At 41.3% G+C, this 22,957-nt stretch overlaps 1 protein-coding gene and 1 non-coding gene across 2 annotated transcripts in view; both read right to left on the bottom strand.

Moving 5' to 3' along the window:
• The window catches only part of NETO1 (neuropilin and tolloid like 1), a 109,812-nt gene that overhangs the window by 41,638 nt on the left and 45,217 nt on the right, over positions 1–22,957 (bottom strand). Inside the window, exons 5-6 of the mRNA XM_049619603.1 lie at positions 2,152–2,193; positions 1,906–2,033 (exon numbers count right to left, since the gene is read on the bottom strand). Of these exons, the coding sequence (XP_049475560.1) occupies positions 1,906–2,033; positions 2,152–2,193 (170 nt within the window). The remainder of the gene's footprint in view (positions 1–1,905; positions 2,034–2,151; positions 2,194–22,957) is intronic.
• On the bottom strand, positions 19,507–19,691 carry LOC125914969 (U2 spliceosomal RNA). Its single transcript, XR_007455516.1, has one exon. It is a non-coding gene; the product is annotated as a U2 spliceosomal RNA (small nuclear RNA).

Raw genomic sequence — 22,957 nt, 5'->3', positions numbered from 1 at the left:
ACCTCCACCGTGGGGATCACCTCAACCGTGGGGATCACCTCCACTGTGGAGTTCAACCTCAACCGTAGGGATCACCTCCACCATGGGATCACTTCCACCATGGAGATCATCACCACCGTGGGGATCACTGCCACATCTTCCTACTGGGTCTTCTGCCTGTAGTGTTCAGTCTCCTGTCGCTACTTCACAAGGAAAACCTACTTTTCCAGAATGCAAATCTGATCACACCATTTTCCTGCTTCACACTCTTGCGTGTATCACTAATGCTAGTGGGGTGAATCCAAGTTCTTTAGGGTTCCTACAGAGCCCTTTGACTTAAAGACTCACCATCCACCTCCATTCTACTTGGTCACATTCAATGACTCAATTCCTAAAAAAAGCTCACTGTCCTATGATTCTATGACCCTGATGGCTATTCCCTCTACCTAGAGAGCCCTCCCACCTTGTCTACCTGATACAATACTGTTTTTCATTAAAATTCAGTGGACACCCTGGCGGAATTTGATTCCACGTGTGACTTACCTTCCGAGGTATACACGCGCTTCTCCCGCTCTGTACTACACCTTATAAACACCTCAACGACCCTGTCTCATTCCTTGGATTAGTTGGTTACGTATTTGTCTAAGAATTAAACTGGAAGCATGAGGACAGTGGCCGGCATGCTTTTTTCATTTCTCCAGCGTGGTGCTCGAGATTTTACAGAGCCACTAAATCTATTAACGAAATAACCAACTGTTTCAAGCTCAATAAATAGTCAACTACAAACCCAATAAACCAATAATGCTCGGTTGAAACAATATAACTGAGGAATAACAATAAAGAGAGGAGGATAAGCAAATAATCGACAGTCTCCACCTATGATAGTGACTGACACAAAATCATTCCCAGTATTTCTTCATATCTTAGTAGTAGGATAAGTATGGTTGTTCTAAAGAAGTATTTCCAAAATAGTGGCCTGGGTTTGAATCTGACCTCTAATATACTTAATTTCATAACATATACATTAACAATTTTAAGAAAGTATTGCCAGCATTTGAAACTCAAGGTAACCTACATAAAATCCCAACTCCTGCCACATTATGAAAACACTGGAGGATTTGGTAACGCAGCAATACTTTTTCATAACGACAATCGAAAGACGCGTGATGCGGGCGCCTGGGTGGCTCAGCTGGTCGGGTGTCCAACTATGGCTCATGTCATGATCCGGCGATCTAGGAGTTTGAGCCCTGCATCAGGCTCTTGTGCTGACAGCTCGGAGACTGGAGCCTGCTTCGGATTCTGTGTCTCCCTCTCTGTGCCCCTCCCCCCTCAGACCGTGTGTCTCTCTCTCAAAAATCAATAAACATTAGAAAATTTTCAAAAAAAAGAGAGAGAGAGAAAGGACGGTAAGAGGAGGTGAAGTCCTGGCTGGTCTCTTTGCCTGGGCACAGACCCCCAGCCTTATCATAAGGTATTTTATATGCCAGAGATACATGATCTTACAAGTCTTGGGCAATTTCTTGCAAAGATATGGTTTTAGGTTAAAACAAGAACAGAGTGCAGATACTGACAGTAAAAGCGTATGTGTAATTATACTTAGAATCTTAGCTTACAGATAGCATTTCAATCCATTTTTCAGCGGGGGCAGTTACGTTACAGCCTCTTGGGCACACTCTCCACTACACCTTATATGTAGTCTCTTGGGCAGGTGATCAAATGCCCCCTTCAGCACCCTCTCCATGTTATTTACGACACCGAAAGTTTCCTTGGATGGGGAGAGACAGGTTGCATTTCAAAACCGAAAGAAAATGACAGCTTATGATCGCACTCGGAAACCTACTAAGCGCGTCCGGTGGGTTAAAGGCCGTGCGTGTTGCTGACGCTTCCCAAGCCGACTGTCGAATCTGTTTTCCCCTTAAGACTGACCTTGGATCGTGGAGGTGCCCGGATGTACCACTTGCAATCCACGGCCTCGCTGGCAGAAGCTTTGCCTTCCTTCATAATCTGTACAGACTCCACAATTCCTTCTGGGCCGCCCATCTCAAACTCACATGCTAAATAACGAAACGCCAAACAAACATACAAAAATGGAGCTTGAATAATAAACCAAAAGTATATTTCAGAGCAGAAAACAGAGACCTCTGAACATTATTGAATATCTACGTTACGAACCTGGTAATGGTTTCAAAACGCCAAGGTCCTTAAAGTCAGGATCTTAAAAATTGAGAAAAAGATAATTAGTCTTATTCTGCATTTATTACTTAAAACGATGTTGAGTAATACACCATACGTTATTCAGGCATCTGCCAAGAAATAGATTAAGAGAAATTAAGTGGCCAAATAAACGCCTGCATGGTAATGTTAAGACCGAAATGTTAATTTATAAAACCGAACTATTACCACAGGGTTTTTCGTCAGTACGCAAGAAGCCACTTTTCAAGACCTTCCAAGGCCACTCTTCATGTAATCGTCAAATGGAAATACTGCTCACCGCTTCGGACTCCACAAACGGACACTGGTTGTTTTTGCAAAATGTATCCATAGGTAAGTGAGGCTTTGAATAAACTTCCATCTGTGACACATACAGTCATTTTGCCTGATTTAACAAATTCTGTAACTTTTGGGGACACAAATCTCTTTGCCATTGCAATACCGGGAGCACAGAGTTAAGGTGTGAAACCGAGGGCCTCTCTCCCCCAGCAGAACGCCATCATCCTGTTTCCAGCAGCCCTCTTCCCTCTTTATTCCATGCTAGCTCCCCAAGTTTTTCTCAGTAGTCTGCTGTGCCTTCTCAACCCCAGCTCTCTCCCTGCTTTTCCCCTCACACCAGGTCCCCGGGGCCAGATATGTGTCCTTGTCTGCTCATGTACTTGGGGGAAGCTTGATTTATCACAAGTCTCAGAAGCGGCCTACTTGTTATAGGCCAAGAACGGTGGTCTTGATTCCATATCCTGAAATTGATTTTGAGGTTAGTATGCAACCAGTGAAATATAATGGTGAGCCTAGTGGAAGGCTTCTGAGGAAAGTTTCTTCGAGAACAAAAAGAAACAGGGTGTATTTAGTTTTCTGGCTCACGTCATGGTCTGGTTTGTACGGGGACCCGCTGGGGTCATGCATGGCGGTCAGCTTATGAGGTTGACGGGCACTAATGTGAGAAGATGCTAACTCTTAAGGCTGAGCAGAATGGAACCATCGAGAACCATGAGTCCTTCTGGATCTCCCTGGTGCACCCTCTTCAACTACTCCATAGTCACACTTCTCTGGGCCTTTTGCTTTTTGCAACAATGTACGTCCTTATAACCTGTTACTTTGAGTTGGATTTTCCTTAACTTATGGGTAAAGGCATGAAGGCTATGATTTTTCTTGGAGACACATGGTATCCAAGTTAAAAGGTGACTTTGACATTTAATTTCTTTTTACTACTATGGTATTGGCTATAAATTAAAAATCTTATAAAGTTAGAAATATGTTGGGAGACACTGCTCATCAACAGTCGAGGACTGAAACATGAAAGGGTAGCAACTCTCAGGAGGCAATTATTTCTGGATATCAAGGCTGTGTGTGCATAGATGTCTGTGTGTATCCAAGGGCACTTCTTTGTATGTGTCTATCCTTGGATACACGAGGCCCATGGCTTCAGGCTGACTATATTACCATACTTATCTTCATTACAGTTTTTTTCCTAGTTTTGTTAAACAGTAATGCGTACTGATTTATTGAAACTAATCGGCCTGGATTAGCCAGGCTACAATTTAGTTATGTCAACTATTTAGACACACTTTATCGTAGAACACAATTACAACGTGGTAATACATTTTGAATCAAGATATAAATTCCTTTGTATAATTATTTTGAAAACAGTCCTCTTACCTTTTAGAAGAAAGAAAGGAAAAAAAAGAGAAAGGGAAGGACAGAAGGGAGGAAAGGAGGGAGAAAAGAAAGAAAAAGGAAAAGAGAGAAGGAAGGAGGGGGGAAGAAGTATTTGTATGCAACGTTTATGAAAGAAGCAGAAATGATGATGATCTAGTCAGTTTGGATCAGGATACCCCCAAGTAATTTTTTCCCTCGTCTAAATTAATGGATATTTGGTTATTCTTTAAAAATGTATATTTATTATCTACTTTGTACCATAAAAGAACTATGTTTTGTACAGAATTACTCAGATTGGTTGTCACCATTAAGCTGTATTCTTGGTATTGAAGACACCAAATATCTTTCCTTATGTTTACACCAACCTCGCCCACCTCAGTTATCCAGATTCTTTATTATTCATTATATCGGTTTTACTATTTTGCATAATGCTTAATAATCGTCATCATTGATTACAATGTTTCAGCCTTGTGTGGCTGTTCTTGTGATTCTTGGGGAAGGGTAGTTGGTATTCTATTTTCTGGTTTGAAGGCTAACATTTGTCATTTTTATAACTCATGTCGGGCAACGTTGAGAGAAATGCCAGTTCTGGGAGTTGAAAATTTATTTTTGTCTTTGTATTAATGGCAAGAGTGCTGATGGTTAAAAAAAAATGGGGGGGAGAAAAAAAAAACTTTAGGAAAAAAATCGTTTCTGCACTTTCATTCGAGTTAGCCATCGGTAATTTCACAGTGACAATAACAGATGGCCCCCATGACCTGCAAAATACACAGAAAATAAACAACACAGTAATTTTTTAAAGCAGCCTAGACTGAATTTAAGAACACGAAGGTTGATTTTTTGGTCCCAGGTTGTCTGGGGGCAATGACAGAAATTATTATGCAGAAGCACAACGAAGCTAGGCTTGGAAAGCCATCTTCTACCCAGGATCTCCCCAAATCCGTTCTCCACTAAGCAATCCGAATAAGCTTTGAAAAATATAAATCAAATCGTGATACTCACCTGACATTCCATTGCCCATGGAATAAAATCACAGCTGTTTTTAAAGGACTGTAATTCTCCATGTGCCCTTGCCCCTGACCCCCTGGCCCAATGCACTGCCTGCTCTTGATTTTGCTGTCTCCTCTCAAGACACATCAACACTTCCTGTTCCTCCAGTATGTGACCTGCCTCTCTTCCTTGCCTGTACTGTCCATCCCCCCACTACCACCCCGTGGGTGGATCTTTCTCCTTCTTCATCTCATGACTGGAGTGTTGTTTTCTCAGGAAATCCTTCCTGGATGAGCCTTTCCAAAGTAGCCCTGCCTCTCACTTTCTTTTCTCCCTTCACAACTTCTTTGATCAAAATCCACTATTGTTTTACTATTTACTTTTCTTTTTTTTAAGCTTTTTAAAATTTATTTCGAAAGAGAGCAAAGAGCATGTGGGGAAGGGGCAGAGAGAGAGAGAGAGAGAGAGAGAATCCTAAGCAGGCTCTGCGTTGTTAGCGTAGAGCCAGAGGCAGGTGTTGAACTCACGAACCTTGAGATGGTGACCTGAGTGTAAATCAAGCGTCAGACGCTTAACCCACGAGCTACCCAGACACCTCTATTTGTTTGCTTTTCTATTGGCCATCTCCTCCCACCAGACTATAACAAAGCACACCCTCTGAGGGACTTCTTACCTGTTGTTCCTCTCTCTCTCTCCAAGACCTAGAACATTGCTTGAACATGGTGGGTGCCCCATAAATATGGTTGAATCTAACGTATTTCTTTGTGTATATATAAAAAAAAATAGTTACTTAATATGAGGTTGATTTTCTTATACTGTTGACATACTACACGTATAACTACATCTTTCCCAGAGGGTCTCACAGTAAATTATCAAATTAGGTGCTATTTGAGAGAATAATCTCTACTAAACCAAACTCAAATCTCTTTCTAGGCACCCAGCTGACTCTGTTCCCCCCCACCCTCCCTTGCAGTTGTGGGTAGCGGCGGAACCAAGTTCTGCCCAATGAAATGTGGACAAAGTGGCTGAACTTCACTTGAAGGCTGAGCTCATAAAAACTACCAGAAAAAGTTCCCTCTTCCGTCTTCCACGGTCCACCTCAAAAGCCACCCAGTGAAGGTGCGGAATTTACCAGCTTCAGCTCCTGGAAGAAGATGTGTTGTACTGCCTCTTCCTTGACTCTGATTAGACCACAGAAGCAAGAATTAACTTCAGTTACCTGAGATCACTGAGCTTTTCGATTTTTTATTCTACCGCAAAAGTCAAACTACATTCATACTACTGCTAAAATGTTACCGTTCCACATTCTCAGTTTCTCGGGAATGTATGGCAGTTTCCAGACATGATATGTGATGACATCATCACTATTATGGTTACTAAAATATTTACCTGTGTTTTCAAGAACACTCTAAGGTAGTGGGTTTAGGCTATAAGTGATATACATTTTCAGAGATTAATCCCGTTTATTCTCAAGGATTTTATTGGGCTAGCTTTAATTTTCCCTGCTGTAATCTCTGCAACCTGATTTTTGTCCAATACGTTGTTATGTTGAAATCTAGAATTGCGTCTTGGGGTGCCTGGGTGGCTCAGTCGGTTGGGCATCCAACTTCGGCTCAGGGCATGATCTTGTGGTTGGTGAGTTCGAGCCCCACGTTGGGATCTGTGCTGACAGGTCAGAGCCTGGAGCCTGCTTCGGATTCTGTGTCTCCCTCTCTCTCTGCCCCTCCCCACTCACGCTCTGTCTCTCTCTCAAAAATAAATAAACATTAAAAGAAAATTAAAAAAAAAAGAAATCTAGAATTACGTCTTGAACTTATATGGAAGCACAACCAAAATTCAGGGCATTTTCTGTCTTATTTTAGAATTACATATATGTGTAAAAATATTTAAATTTTTTTTCTAGTTTTAAAAACTGTATCTAAATGTATGAATATTCTGAAATTCGCTATTTCCCCTGAAATAAAAGAAATATATTTGTAATATATTCTTCTTCCCGTGAGGAGGGACATTTGCCAGAGATGAAGGAGACCAAGAGGCTGACTTTCTCCACCACCATTCCATGGGCTATGTCTAAAACTGGAGAAAAGGATGACACTAATATTCCAAAGAAGTATCTTACTCATGAAGAGGAGAGGTCGACTCCAGATTAAACGGGAAAGCTGTACATAATAAATGAAATCATGACAAAAGCCATCATTCCTTCAGCTTCATACATGTGTATCATTTGTTTTATTGTGATTGGGGCAGAAAAATATTTTCTGGCATTTTTATCATGGCAGTTTGCAACATTATTTTGACATCAACAACTGTTCTAAAAAGTATTGAATATTTTAGATGTAGATCTAATCTGCCTTTTTCAAAGGTAAAAGATCTTTTAGCACCCTTTTGAAACTGAAAATGATAAAGGCCCTGAAGCATGTTGCAAAGGGAGTTACTGTCCTGCCGAGGCTGGACTAGCTCACACAAGACATGAGGGGCCTCGGGAAGCAATGCAAAGCGACCACTGCTGAATATCTACTGGCTGAATAGTCAGGAAAGAAAGAAGTCAGCAGACTCTACTGCTTTCTAACCACACAATCACCTGGAGATTTAAAGTCTTAGCCTTACACGAGAAGAAGGAGTTAATACCTTGTCGACAGAATTTTACTTCTGGGTAACAAGTAGATGTTCAGACACGGCTGAGCTGCTGCTTTTGCTCGAATTCATCCAGCGTCAGTGTGAACCAATCACCAAAGGCCTCCTAAGGAGCTGCTTGCCAACAAATGCAAGTCGTGCTGAAATATTCAAGTTGTTAGCAAACTTTTGAATGTTCTGAGTGATGCTGGAACATCTGTGTTGACATTTGCATTGACGTTGCAAACGCAATGGTAAATAAAACTTCTGATGCCTTAGCACGATTCAAGACAATGGTACCAAACCACAGCCATTCGTATTCGTTGTATAACTCATCATTACACCTTTGTGCGGGCAAAGAACTGTTTTATTTCAAAATCTCCTTGACAAAGCACTAAAGATTGCCACCCTTTTTAATCTAAAAGTTTAAGGGCCTGTCTTTTCTGCAGAACGAACAGAGTGAATCTGTTGACTTTAAGGAAAACAACTGATAGTATTTGCTGCCAATGATAAAATTCAAGCTTCCAACAAAGAAAATCATATCCATCACTGTGCATCCGACAGCTTCTCAATACTTAAAGCATTTTTAAATGTGACTGTTGATTAAATGTACAAATATAATTTTTGGTGTGCAACAATGGACTGGGTCAACACTTGGAAGATCTGTAAAACAGTGATCCACTAACTGTCAAATGTTAAAAACTCAGGCATGGGTAAAAAAAAGATAGATATTAATGTAACAGAATACAAAAAAAAAATCACTGATATGGTCTCACATTCCTCACTGCAACTGACCTTTAAGGAGCTATTACTTTCTGAGGTTTGAGGTAGAATCTATCTGAAAAGTCTATGAAAACACTCGTCTCCTTTTCAGCTACATTATCTCGAGACTGAATTTTCTTCATATACTTCAACCCTAAGAATACAACGCAACACATTTAATGAACAAGTAGATGTTGAGAATCCAGCTGTCTTCTAAGAAGCCAGACATTAAACAGAATTCCAGAAACATAAAGCAATGTAATTCTTCTAAGTATTATTTCAATATTTATTAATTAATATTTTAATTTCAATCGATGCTGTTAAAAATGCTTTTAAAATAACACATAATAGGTTTATTAGTGTAATTTTTCTATGAATTAATAAATAGATATTTAAAATGCTATTAGCTTGAATTTCTACTGTAATGAGCATTGAATGACACAACCGTATAAGCCAAAGCCCTATGAAGTCTTCAGTTGTTTCCTGAGAGGACAGATGTTTTAAGACCAAAATATTGCAGAACTTCTGTCCTGGCCAACCCCACCTTTGTATCGTGGGTCAACGCCTTCTTGCAACAAAACTCGAAATTGCAATTTATTAACTCGGGGCCATGCGACACATTTATTTCATACTCGAAAGAGATTTCCACAATGCCAGCCAGATTGTAGACGGACTTTCAGTAAATGAATATTTACCCGATTAGACTACAACTGAGTCAAGTCAGAGGCATATTCATCTTATAAATGAACAAAATGGAGGTTCAGTTACTATAGAAAATGCAACTTGTTTTGAGCTAAAACCTAGAAGTTTTACAGCTAACTTACAATGTTAAACCAATCATTCAATATGTCTGGAACGTATTTTTTCCTGAGCTGAAAATGTGGTTGGTCTAAGCTTTTTCCAGCTCATGGATGCCATGATATCACAAAACACAGTGGTATTCCTCTAACAACAGTTTATGGGAGAATGTAATTGCCTGACCTGGCCGTGTAAATAGAACTATAAAACCCTCTGATTATAAAACTCAACTTCGATACTTTGATATGTTTTGCAAGGCACAGCTCAACTCCCCAACAGGATCATCTTGGAGAAAGTTAACCAATATTTCCCTCAAGCTTCCATAATTTCACACATCCTGAATTCTGTCATAAGCTATATAATGTCTCCACGTCTCATGTCTATTTACTTTGGAAAGTCCTGTAATATCTGTGGGTATATCTGCATTCAATCAGCTCTCGTATGGAAACTAACTGCCATTCCAATGGCGGGGTCACTGTCTCTAGCATTCCCTCCTTGTCTGTGACCCATCTCAGCGTTGGCTCCCTGTTTCCTACTCAAGATTGAAAAATACTGACTTTGTAGTTTTTGCAATCAGTTAACTGAATTTAAGATGCCGTTTTTAAAAGCAATTGCAAAAAATCTTGACAGTGCAGTACTAAAATAGCTTACATCAACATATTATTTTAATAATCTGATTCCTTTCAGTCTTGTCTAGAAGCAACATTGCTTTAACAGAGAATCCATAGTATAATATTTTAAGCATTTTCCAAGGTTACTGTTATCGATACGTGTGAGGCTGGCAGTTACAACTTCACAATAGAGTTTCTCTTCCCAAGGGTTGTAAGGTGGGCACAGAGTTTGCATATCATGACTTCCGGTTTAACATAAAATTTACTCATATATGGGATTTAGAAATGGAAACCTAAAGAGTTTCAGGAAAGAATTTTACAAGCCCTTTAATATATTACCGATATTTGCACGGCTTGTACAGAAGTTTTGTTTCCTCATTTTACTTATTAAGCTGTAACAAAGGAAGCTTTCTCACGATGCTTGTATTCACTCACAGTTTTAAATAAATTGAGAAGACAGAATTCTCTTTTACAAAATGTATGCAAAGAATATTGATTTTGCTCATGCTCGCGTTAAACAGGCTTTTGCAAGGTTTGTTTTTGATAGATAGTCACAAGATAGCAATATTCTTCTATGGGGAAAATGCATTTGCCATGTAGAATAACAAAAAAAAAAAAAAACTCGCAGGACGAAGGGAAGAAGAAATCTTCAGAAAAGCAAAAGAGTAATGAAGGCAATTAAAAAAAATCCTCAATTGCCCAAAACGTGTTTGGTGTTTCCATATTGAACGCAAAGGAAACCAGGCAAGTTCTTGATCATTAGCAATACCCGCCCCCCCAATTCTCCCAGAAGCCCCTGTTCCCTCATCCAGCTAAGTACCTCCTAAATCACATGAAAGCTCAAATGAATGAGTCCATCTTTCGAGCCATCTTTTTCATAGACCTGGTTTAATAGGGCATTTCTTGCTGGCACAACAAATGCTGACCCTCCCAGCAAATGGACACCCCCAACGCCCTCTTCTTTCTCAGTTACTTCACGTTTCCCGTTTTCCCAACAGTCAGCAATGCTTATCAGTACGCACAGGGGAGATACAGGCTTCCGGGTCTGGAACGAATAAGTCACAAGAACAAAAGGTACAGCGGAGCGAGTACAGTGGATGAGGCCGTAAGAGAGCTGCACGGTGACAGGTGATAGTTACGCCGAAGGTGAGTGTGACATAGCATATACAGAAGTCGAGTCACTGTGTTGTACACAGGGAACTAATGTCACCTTGTGTGTCAGCTCTATGGAAATAAAAGAACTTTTTTACAGAAAAAAAATGTTATTTCATAGTAATCAGGGAGGGACAGGATTCTTGACCATAGGAGAGTTTGGAGCAAATACTATGACAGGGAGTACGGCACTTGCCTCTGAGGCTCATACCTACGAGAGAGGAGCAGGAAATGACGTCTTGTGGGTGAACTTGAAAGTTTGGGCCCGGGCTAGCAGGTGTGATACTCGGCTACCGAGGAGGAAGATATTCCTGGCTCTGACATGCCAAGAATTGAACGTGCGGGTGGCACCACAAGTTGTGTGTGTGTGTGTGTGTGTGTGTGTGTGTGCATGCTAGGGGATGGCATTATCCTCGCATCAGCCTCTTTTATCCTGCTGTGTCACGGTAAGCTAAACAAATTGTCGCTGAAAGTGAAAAAAAAAAATACGTTCGCGAGAAAAAGTTACGTTTTCCCAAATCTTTTTTGAAAATAGCAATGCAAGTACCGTGAGAAAGCCTTGTAAGTGACAGCTAACTAAATATGCCGCGGACGGAATAAAGGTGTGCAAGCCGTGCACGTGTAGCTTCAAGACAAGACTTCTCGTGCTTCCACTCGATTTGATGAGCCTTAGCCGGTTCTAAATGGAGCTGGAATGGCCTCTAGTTGGAGACCGCGGGAGCGTCCTCTGTTGGTGCCCTTGGCAAGGACTGTGGAGTTTTTATGCCAGGGGCTAGCAGTGCACACGGGCAAGCGGAGCCATCGCGGGCTGGGAGGGGGAAAGAACAAATGCAAAATGCCAAGCGCTGGCCCTGCCAGTAGATTCTCATGGGAGCATGCGTGATTCATCCCCTGATCCGTCCTGGGGATGCTCAGGGGATGACATAACAGCACGAACTGTCACCCATCCGGACGAAGAGTTGGAGCTACTATGTTCTGTCTTCGAAAGGAAGCGTGTCCTAGTTTTAACCCCCAACTCTCATCTCCGTTGACCCAGGTCAGAATCAGTGAACTCTAGCCATCCTTCTGCACTTTGAACCCACAAAACCCAGCCACGCATTTCTTCTAAAAGCCACGTGTGCGCGACGCATCATGTGGGGTGACTGAGGTTAAGAGGATCCAAAATGATTCTCCAGTGAGGCAGTAAAACATGGAAGAAAAACCCTCTGAAACCATATTATGTTAGAGGAAACGACCCTAAAAGCAAAACCGAAACATACAAAACATCAGAGAGGAGGTCAAATAGGAATTTCATGAGGAAGAAATCACCAGAAACATTGAATGATGCTAAACCTGTATGAGGTAGCACCGATTCCTGAGAGAATTCTACCTTCGAAGGTATCAATTGCCTCCTTTCTAATAAATTAGGGTAGAAATATCAACTGTACAAAGCAGAGAACTTACGAAAATGAGCCAGGTAACGGATAAGATACAGATTGCCTAAAGTGCTCTATACGTTATTCTGTTCATGTACACTTCAGAATTTCAGCTCCTGGGTGGTAAACGGATATAGTAATACCTAAACTTTTCAAAACTTTTTTTAAATATGCCTAAAATATTATTGTTGCTCTAAAACCATATTTACAAGTCAAATCCCACCGTGTAACCTCACTGCCTATTCTGCATATTGTACTTATTTCTACTAGAAAGCATCTTAGCTTTGGGGTTCATGAAGAATGACTCTCGTTTCCTCAGATGCCTGAGGTCAGACGGAGAATCCCTGCAGAAAACTCATAATGCAGTTCTTGATGCATATTTACAAATATCAAAATAAGGACAGATACCCAGTAAATGCCCAGACATCCACTTTTCCTTTAACATATGACAACATATGCTAGGTATAAAAAGCCCTTTTATGTCAATTTAGCTCAGAATCTATACCCTAGTTTTAGATAATGGTAGAACTGAGCTCATTTGAATATGTATGAATCCATTTACAAAAAGCATTATACCTAGTATCACAGCTGGAGATTTCAGAGACTTCTAGATGCATGCACCTGTCTCAGAACTGGAGAGCCCACCATGTACTTCCTTCTTCATTAGCAGGTGACTTCGGCCCATTTAAGTATAGGGGGATTAAACAGTTACAAAAACAAAACTCCTGAATCATTTCATCTGCATTTCTTGCATTTCTTTTCGTCCCCCTGGAACTAATTTTTCCAATATCACAGCAATTCCTAAGGTTGGAATGAGTGGCTGAAACCGGTGGTTTTTAACGAGCATTTCACTTGAGAACACAAGGGATCAGTCAACACTAGTTTTGAACCCAGGTTAAGAAAATTAGACTACGGCTTCTTAAATTCCTCGGCCTCTGAGAAAGAATTAGTTCTCGAAAGTTTAGCCTCCATCATGGGGACCGGAAAGAATTATAGACGCGGGAGCTCCAGACAGAGCTGGACTGTCAGGGTCCACTTGGACCCAAATCTGTCATCTAAGGGTTGCAAGAATCAAACACGTTTCCAGGGGCACCTGGGAGGCTCAGTTGGTTAAGTGTCCAACTTTGGCTGAGGTCATGACCTCACAGTTTGTGAGTTCGAGCCCTGCGTCGGGCTCTGTGCTGACAGCTCAGAGCCTGAAGCCTGTTTCAGATTCTGGGTCTCCCTCTCTCTCTGCCCCTCCCCACTCATGCTCTGTCTCTCTCTCTCTCTCTCTCTCTCTCTCAAAAATAAATAAAACATTAAAAACACTAAAAAAAAAAAATCCATGTTTCCGGCCTAGGTCAAACACAACTCGATGTGTCTATTGAAATGTAAGTCTTAGAACATTTAATAGTGCTATACTGACATCTCTTTCCATTGGCATTTAAAAATTTTTTGTGTAACTGTACAGCTGGTGCTATGTTACCAAACCTTAAATGCTTCGCTTCCCCTGAAACTGCAGTCAAAGACTCAGCGGTGTATTGAGACACTTGAGAAATCTGCATTCCCTTTGCTCATTTTTCTGTCATTCAAATATAAGAGCACTAAAGCTACTTCATTAAGAGGTGTGAAAATAATGCAAGATTTCCCCAAAGCAATGGTCTAAAGCAATACAAATCAATATCATAATTCTTAAGTTGAAAGCAGAGAATTAGGTCTCTCTTGTTTAGTCAGAGAACATAACTGATGGGGGACTCTATCAATTTTATTCCTCTAGACTTTTCATTTTATCCATCACTAGACTTCTCCTGATTACCGGAGCTGAAAACTTCTAAAACAAAATGAACTTGACTCCTTCACACTTTGGCTTTCACCAAAAAAAAAAATACCAAGAGCTCTCAAATAGTCTTTGTAAAATGTCTCACTACTAATCTGCCTTTCCAGTCTACCATGGTCTTCTCACTCCTGGCCTTCTTCACCTTAGGGTACCAGAATCCTAGCCAGTCTCTTTGCCTTAGCCCCCTTCCGTCCAGTGCTTTGTGTATAATATTTGAGCTAAAGTGACACACAAGAAAGAAAGAAATCCTCTCATCTACGGTCATGTGATTTTTGCCAATGGTGCCAAGACACAATGTTGGAAGGGCCGCGTTTTCAGCAACCGGTCCTGGGAAAACTCAATATCCATGTGCAAAATAGTGGATATGGACCTTTATCTAGCATGTACAAAAATTAAGTCAAATACATCAAAGACCTACATGTAAGACCTAAACCTATAAAACTCTAAGAAGGAAACATTGGTTAAAATCTTGATGACACTGACTTTGGCAAAGATTTCTTGGATATGATACCAAAGGCACAGGAAACAAGAGAAAAAAAAATAAACAAATTGGACTTCATGAAACTCGAAAAAATTTGTGCATCAAAAGAATATCAACAGAGTAAAAAGTCAACCCAATGAATGAGGCAAATATTTGCAAAGCAGGTATCTGATAAGGGACTAATGTCCAGAATGGGTACAGAAGTCCTAAAATGCGACAACACCACCAACAAAAAAACAACAACCCACGATTCAAAAATGGACAAATGACTTGAAAAGACCTTTCTCCAAAGAAGATATACAAATAGCTAATAAACACATGAGAAGATGCTCAATATCACACATTCATCATTAGGGAAAAGCAAACGAAACTACAATGAGATATCACCTCATACCCATTAGAATGGCTACTATCAATAAAATAGAAATGACAAGTGTTGGTGAGGTTGTGAAGTAACCAAATCTCTTGTGCACTGTTGGTGAGAAGGTAAAGTGGTACAGTGCCTATGGAAAACACTATGGCAGTTCCTAAAAAAATTAAAAATATAATCACCATATGACCCCAAATACCACTTTTGGGTGGGAGCAAAAAACAAGGCAGAGTGGGAGATGCTAATCATACCGGATTTATAAAAAGAGAAGAAAATGGAGGGCATACAATATTTAAAGAGACAATTTATTCAGAGTTTTAAAAGCTGTTGAGAGACAGAACATATTTAAAACAGCCCAAGAAAAAGAAAAGCAATTTATTCAAAGGAACTAACACTTGTATTCAACAGAATCCAGAAGACACTGGAATGATGTATGCAGCATGCTAGAAGGTGAGTGCCAACTCGAGTCACACCTGCAAGAAGATATTATCAACACATATTCAAATCCTAACATCCAGAGTATCTACAGACTGACAGTATGTGAGAGACAACATAATATAAAATGGGCAAAAGTTCTGAACAGGTATTTCACACAAGAAAAATCCAGGTGTCCAGGAAACATAATATAAGCTACTTAATCTTATTAATAATCAACAATTGGACAGTAATTAACACAACTATGTCATCCCATTACACAGTTACTAATCAGAAACACAGATTAAGATTGACATCAAGTTTTGGTGAGGGTGTGGGATGAGAGCTCTCGTCCACTGCTGATGGTAATGGACATTGTTATTCCTCCACTGAAAAAGAATTCCATTTTCTGCTTTGGAACTGGGTAGTCAGTTGGAGGTCAGAAAGCCCTTGAGAAAATTACCAATGGTGGCTGGAAGAACACTTAGAAAAATCTTACTGGACTTTTACAGACACCTGTGTTATTTCATGGTGGAACATGTGGCGACACTGTTGCCTGGGTAACACGGAAAATGGCAATGCAGTCCATGAACTTGGGGGTTTCACTGAGGCGATTTCTAGAAAAAAAGCTGAGCGTCAAATGCTTTCTCTTAGGTGCATATGATAAGGTACAGATACAGATCAATGTGACAGGAACTTTTCATCAGAATCAAGGGGAGACTTTGCCAACTCAGGACTCCATTATCATTTGTCTATTTCTTACTCCTCCAACTTGAAAATTATTCTAAAAGTAAAATCAAAGTTGGGGGCAATCAATCCAGAGTGCCGACAGTGGACCCTCTCCTTTGCGGGAGAGCAGAACAGTTCTGTGACTGTTGGTTAACTGCAGAGAGAAGGGGCACCTCAGGTGACTCCTCAGCTCGGCAGCTGTCTCAGAGGATCTTAAGCACATTTCCCCAAAGCAAGCTGGAGTGGATCATGTTGTGTGACACAGTAAACCTCAAAGTCCTGCTGACTCTTATATCAGCTTTGATTCAAAGGGGCAGAGAAACTTCAAAATGGAAAGAGGCCTCCAGGGTGCTAACCTCCTCTGGTCAGGAAGGACGCCGACAAGCCTACTCCCTGAGAACATGGACTGCTTTGAGGGGGAAGGAAGCCTCCAAAACCAGAGCTCCGAGCCCAGAGTCCAGAGCCACTGCAGGCACCCAAGGGGAAAGAGCCCCAAACAAGGAAAATTTCCTGCTGCCAATCGTAGGAAATGGTAACTCATGGCAGGCTGGATTTTAGAATTACTATGAATGACAGTACTGGGAGCCTCCCGATATTCCTCTTTCTAATGGGAGGTTTCTAATTATGGTTTTCCCTACGGGTCTCACTGTTGCACGTTGGGTGGGAGGGTGGGATGGACAGGAGCGCAGATAATGTGAGTTTTTAGTTTACAGGTCTGGCCACCCAGGGAGCTGCATTTGAACAGCTGTGCCAGCGGGGTGCTGACACGCCGTGTCATCTGCGCTTGGACCCAATATATAGATGACGGGATACTAGGCTTCAAGTTGGGTCATAAGAGGTGACACTTGGAGGCTCCCGAATGGGGTGAGCACCTTTAGCTTGTGGCAAGTACGTGGACAGTTACAGCCAGGGGTCACACTGAGGTAGCCAATCTTCAAAGATGCTCTCCAGCAGAATTCTTCTTCTCCAGTTATAGAGAGGACAGTTGCCCATCAAGAGGTGGACGTTATGTGCCCTCCCTTTGAACCTGAGGTGGCCCCTGCACTCAGAAATGTGTGCCATCCTGGACTTCTGAAGCTAGATGTTAACAGACCGGCAGTGTCTACTTCCTTCCTCGGAGCACTCACTCTTGGGTTGTTCCCTCTTACAGAGCCCAGCACACATACTGAGAGCAAAGTCAACAGACTACATGGAAAAGCCACATGGAAGAGAACCAGGTCTCCCCAGGCAACAGCCCCAGCTGAATTCCCAGCTTACGGCCAACACCAACTGCTTGGCGTGGGACTGAGGACACTGAACCAACTCAGTGCTCAGGCCATCATCACATGAAACAGAGGAACCAATTAGCCAACAAAAATGTGAGAGATGTACATTGTTATTGTTTTAATGCACTAAACTACAGACCTTTGTGTTTGTGTTTGTTCTTGTTTTTATTCCAAAGGGTTGATACAAATACCAAAGATTAGTGATCTATGAAACCTACATACAGAGATTCAAACACCACGCAGTAAGTAGCCTCTAAGAATGCCCCGCATGTACCCCCCCACCCTTGACAGCATTCATGTCCTTGGTGTAACTGCTTCCCCTGCAGTGTGAGCTACACCCGTAGCTCACTTCTAACAAATAGTGACTCACTTCCGGCAATAACAATGGAACGTTACTTCCAAAATTTGCTAGAGAGACAGTGGCTTCCATCTTGTTCTCTCCTTTTCCACCCTTTCCCATCTCTGTCTCTCTCTCTTTCTGTGTCTCTGTCTCTGTCTCTCTCTCTCTCTCTCTCTCTCTCTCTGTCTCTTGTTTGCTCTAATGGAAGTCAGTTCTCATATTGTGAACTATAGGGAAACCCCAGAGCAAGGAAATACTATCTCGGACCAACGGCCAGTGAGGACTCGGCGGTGTCAATAGCCACGTGAGTAGCCATGCGATGCATCCTCCCTGAGAATTGCAATGTGAGCTGATAAAGATGTTACCCACTGAGCTATCGATCTTTCTGGCATGCGTCTTAAATAACATTAGCCTTTGATTGGCCCCGCAGTAAGAAAATCCAACCTTTGTACTTCTTGATTTTTAGTAGTTATTGTTAATCAGAAATATCACACAGTGATCAAAAACAAAACTAAAAGGGTATCAATATATCTAGCAGTAATTGTTTGGAAATTAGCAGGAAAAACACATACGATGGACTTGGTCCCACCATCTATTCACTTTTAGAAGACTCCTGAAATCAATAACATTTTCAAGCAGAAATATAAATTCCCTCAGGCACTTGTCTCTCGCAACTTGAGGATATTAAGGAAAATATTGACAAGAGCATATATGCTGGATTCTGCCTCTGGCAATAGGCTCCTCCATATTTAAGAAACAGTATTAAATCACAGGGAGTAATTTAGGACATTCCGCTATGGACAGCTCAAATCCTTGTGTGGCAAAAGCATGCTGGAAAGAGTGTAGCCGCTTCTCGTGAACTTCTTCCTCAAAATAAAAATAGACGGTTTGATCTTCAGAGCAAAGTACTCCTTTTTAACATTTTAAGCCTATTTTGTAGTAATCAAGACCTTATTCAGCTAGTATTTTCAGATTTTAAAAATTAAACACGAGGCATTTTTTTTTTAATCATGGAATACCCCTGGCTAATTGAGATGTTATAACTGACTTGATAAAAATATTTATATTACAATTTGGGGGAAAAAAACGTATACCTTATTACCACAACTTTACAAAAAACATTTTATTGTTTATCTACCAAACAAAGAAAATAGGTAATACATTCTTTTGAAACGCCCATGATAGCTATTGCAATTATATGTATAATTTTCCAATATTAATAGCACAGAAAAGTAAAAATTAGCTAAAAATATAAAAATGGAAGTGTGGTTATATATATATACATGCCTATATATATGTGTGTATATATGTGTGTGTGTGTGTGTGTGTGTGTGTGTGTGTATATATATATATATATATATATATTCTATTCCTAAAACACACACATGCCTTTCTAATGAATTCCATTTTTCCACTAGCTTAGATGAAAATGTTTTTGCATAAACTCCACTGCGTTGTCCTTTCTTCCATTTATTTTCCATCTGCCATCCACTTACGAAGTCACAGTCCATCTAAATCACTCCTCCTCTTTCTCCCTGCTCCTTCTCATCTTCCTGTCTCCTTACTTTCTCCCCTTTTCTTTGTCTCTCAATGTTCTTCCCCACTTGTGTTGAGAACTATCTTGGAGAGTGTTAACATAGGGCCTCAGGAATCATGTGGCAATCACATCCAGCCAACAGAGATAAGAGAGGTCCTGCTACATAAAACTGTGCCACGTTCCAATCCAGTGACATATATGCACTTATCACAAACACTAGTTAATTCTTATAGTGGATGTGGCTGCTTTACAGAAATGGACAAGCTTCTGAAGGGCTGTTATGTTTGCTGAAATTTTGAGAATTGATTAATATTTTAAAATTAAATGATGCTATGATTTCAAAAACATTGGACATCAATACTGGGTTTATTTCAAAATGAGATATTTCCATAACATTCTTAAATTTTGTCCTGGCCATAAAGCGTTTAATTCGTCTTAGGCATGCGAACACTAAAATATATAAAGAAATCTGGATTTAAAGAGGCTCATTTAAACTGACAAGAACAGATACTACACTCGATCATAGCCAAAAGGCCGAGAAGAGATAAAGTTAGAGACGGAGAGAGCCAAACCATAAGAGACTCTTAAAAACCAAGAATAAACTGAGGGTGGATGGGGGGTGGGGGGAGGGAAGAGTGGGGGGATGGGCATGGAGGAGGGCACCTGTTGGGAGGAGCCCTGGGTGTTGTATGGAAACCAATTTGACAATAAATTTCGTATTAAAAATGAAATTAATTAAAAAAGAGGCTCATTTGAAATGTTTGAACACATTAAAAGGTGTAATATAATTGTACTTTCATTCCTTCATACGCATGTTAAAATTCCTTCCTTAAACACTGAAATTCTGATCATGAAAATTTTCACACAATGAGACATGCAGCAAACATAAAATAATCTTAGGCAAAGGCAACGATGTTACGTGTAGATCGATTTCTAAATAAAATATGCGGAAAGTGAAAATGTATACTCTCTTCTTTAAAGACATAAAATTAATTTTGAATTCTATTTGATGTGACAAAGACTGTATTTAGGACATGAAATTTAAATACTATATCAGGACCTAATTTTTCTTAGCTCATTCGATTTAAATATTCTCAGTCTCTATTTCAAAATTTATTTTACTGGTGAGAGACACATGCAACTGAAGCTCAAACATGTAGATGGCGATACTCTGGGGCCAGAAAGACTAAAAGGTTTCTATTTTTGTTCTTGTACTAGAAGGAAAGACTACATTTTACATTAAAGCCACATAAGTGGAAAAATTCAAATTCATAAGCTACTCTAAAAAATTTTAAAGAGGCTTTCTGATGTATGGATAGTCCATTAATGATCATTTAATTTGTATGCAGACAATAAGAGAAGGATAAATGATCTTTTATATTTCAAAAAAGAATAACAATATATGTATGAGAATTAAACTTCATAAGCTCCTATTTCTTATGTTTCACCTTCAGCATTACAATGCGCCTCAATGTGGGGCAATTAAACAAGGAGATTAACATGCGGCAAACCACCAGGCAGACTGGAAAGCAAAATCAATTACAGAATACACAGACCCGCTTTCCCCTTTGCCACCTTTACTTCTCTAGGCAATAGAACTCGGTGCCTCTTTCCACCCAGGCCCATTCATTCTCCTCCTGGTAGTGCCCTTTGTTCACCAGACATCTGACCTCCTTGCCACAGCTTTGAAAACATGTAAGATGGTGTTAACTTGACCGGGCCACAGGGTGCCCAGACGTTTGGCCACACATTATTCTGAGTATCTCTTTGAGGTTATTTCTGGATGAAATTAATCTCTGAATCTGTAAGCAGAGTAAAAAGACTGCCCTCGCTAATGTGGGCGAGCCTTACCCACTGATTAAGTGAATTCCAGAATAGAACAAAAAGGGAAACCAGAGGGGAGAGCTCCCGCCACACTGCTGGGCTTAGGCAACAGTTTTCTGCCTTTGGACTCGAACTGAAAACCTGGCTCTTCTTGAGTCACGAGCCTGCCTGCTCTGGACTGTAACTGTGCCAGTGGCTGTCCTGGTTCCCAGATCGGTGGATACAGACTGGAGCTAAACCATCAGCTCTCTTAGGCATCTAGCTTGTGGGCTGTAGATCTTTGGATTTCTCAGACTCCGTGATCATGTAACCCAACTCCTTATAAATCCATACACGTATCAGTATTATATACCCTGTATATGTGTGTGTGTACTGATGGCACAGAGCCCTTCATGATCTGCCCTACATCCCTCTCCTGCCCACCTCCTGCCTAGGAAACAGCCTTAGGTCCCCCTGTGCTTCCTGATCCTGAAACAGCTTCCCCTGGCTGATGCGCACTACATCCGATCATTTCCCCAGCTCCTTACTTGTTGTCTCCCGGAGATGAGCTTACTTTGCCCTTTATGTCCTCCTGTTAGATAAATCAATAAACGTGTGGGAATATCTCAGAAGAATCATAGAATATTTAGCAAGGTCTTACTATATGCCAGGTCCTGGGTAGGAACTTTAACACTGATGATCTCATTAATCCTCAGAGGGATACCTCTCTCGGAGGGCAGTTATCATCCTAATTTTTAAAGTTGAGGAAAGTGAGACCTCAGGTTCCCGAGAGGATTGGCGACGATCATGCTGCATGCAAACAGGTGGCAAAGCAGGAACCTGAGTCTGTAGGCAGAGCCCATGGTCTTACCTGCTCCACAGTTAAAGTGGAGCATACTAAGATTTAGTCTGAAGGAATCAGAATGGGAGACGTGTGAGGCAGTCACAGGGCAGTTAACTCACTGCCCACCTCAGTTGCCTCCTGGACTTTGCCCTGCTGGCAGCCTGTGAGTCTTCTAAATTGTCCCCGTGGAGGTAGAGGAAGAGCGGGGAGGAGTGGAGGAGCTGATATTCACTTGCGGGGATCCGATCGAGAAGGAGTGAGCCCCCAAGGGGAGAGGAGCAAGGGTCTTTACCCACCGCTGGATTCTCACAGCTGCCGGGGAATTTGTATGTGACCCACAGACACAGAGAGGATGGCAGGAGTTCTCTGAGAGCTCGGCTAGGACTCCAGTCTCAGAGGCCGGGGGTCTGGGGGGGGGGGGGGGCACCAGGGGACTGTGGCGCACGAGTGAGTCAGTGGACTGGAAGAGGGGGCCTGACTCCCCTAGGCTCACGATGCCAGGAGGCTGCAGGCTGTCCAGGGTGCTATGGAGGCGAGCCAACCAGGGGACAACCGAGAACACTGTTCAGACTGCAATGGTGACAGCTGCATGCCACAGCACAGAAAATGACAGCAGGACCGCTGCCGCCCTCATGTCCCCTTTGCAGGACGTGGGGAAATGGAGCAGAGAGCAGAAGCCATCTGCAGAAAGTACATCAAAAAGAATTGGGCTGAATTTTGAATATGACTTAAAAAAAAGAGAGAAAGAAAGAAACCTCACTGGAAGGTTGACAACCGTCAAGCACAACTGTGACCTCAGAGTCCAGAGCATAATTTTAGTTATGAAATAGAGTGACATTTTTCTACCCCTGAGTTTTATGCATCTTGTAACTGCAACGTAGAGAATAATTGTGCTACTGTTATCAAAACAACACGGACTGCCAGAGGAATAAAAGTTGAAGACTTGTGAAGACTTCCATGGTTCCGTCAGCTGTTTTATAAATTATCAAATTTGCTTACACTGTCAGGTTTCTGGAAGCAAAATCAGCAGTAGCAACAATTTTCCACAACCTCCCTCCCTCCAAAAAAAAAAAGGATATTCCAAAGAGCTTCTAGTCCATCAATAAGTTTTACTGGAACATTCTATGCCCACTCATTCATGCCCTATCTGGGGCTGCTTGACTGC

This window comes from Panthera uncia, assembly GCF_023721935.1.
Source record: "Panthera uncia isolate 11264 chromosome D3 unlocalized genomic scaffold, Puncia_PCG_1.0 HiC_scaffold_8, whole genome shotgun sequence".
Classification (NCBI taxonomy): domain Eukaryota; kingdom Metazoa; phylum Chordata; class Mammalia; order Carnivora; family Felidae; genus Panthera; species Panthera uncia.
Note: the sequence above shows the minus strand (reverse complement) of the source record. Positions and strands in the feature narration are given on the sequence as shown.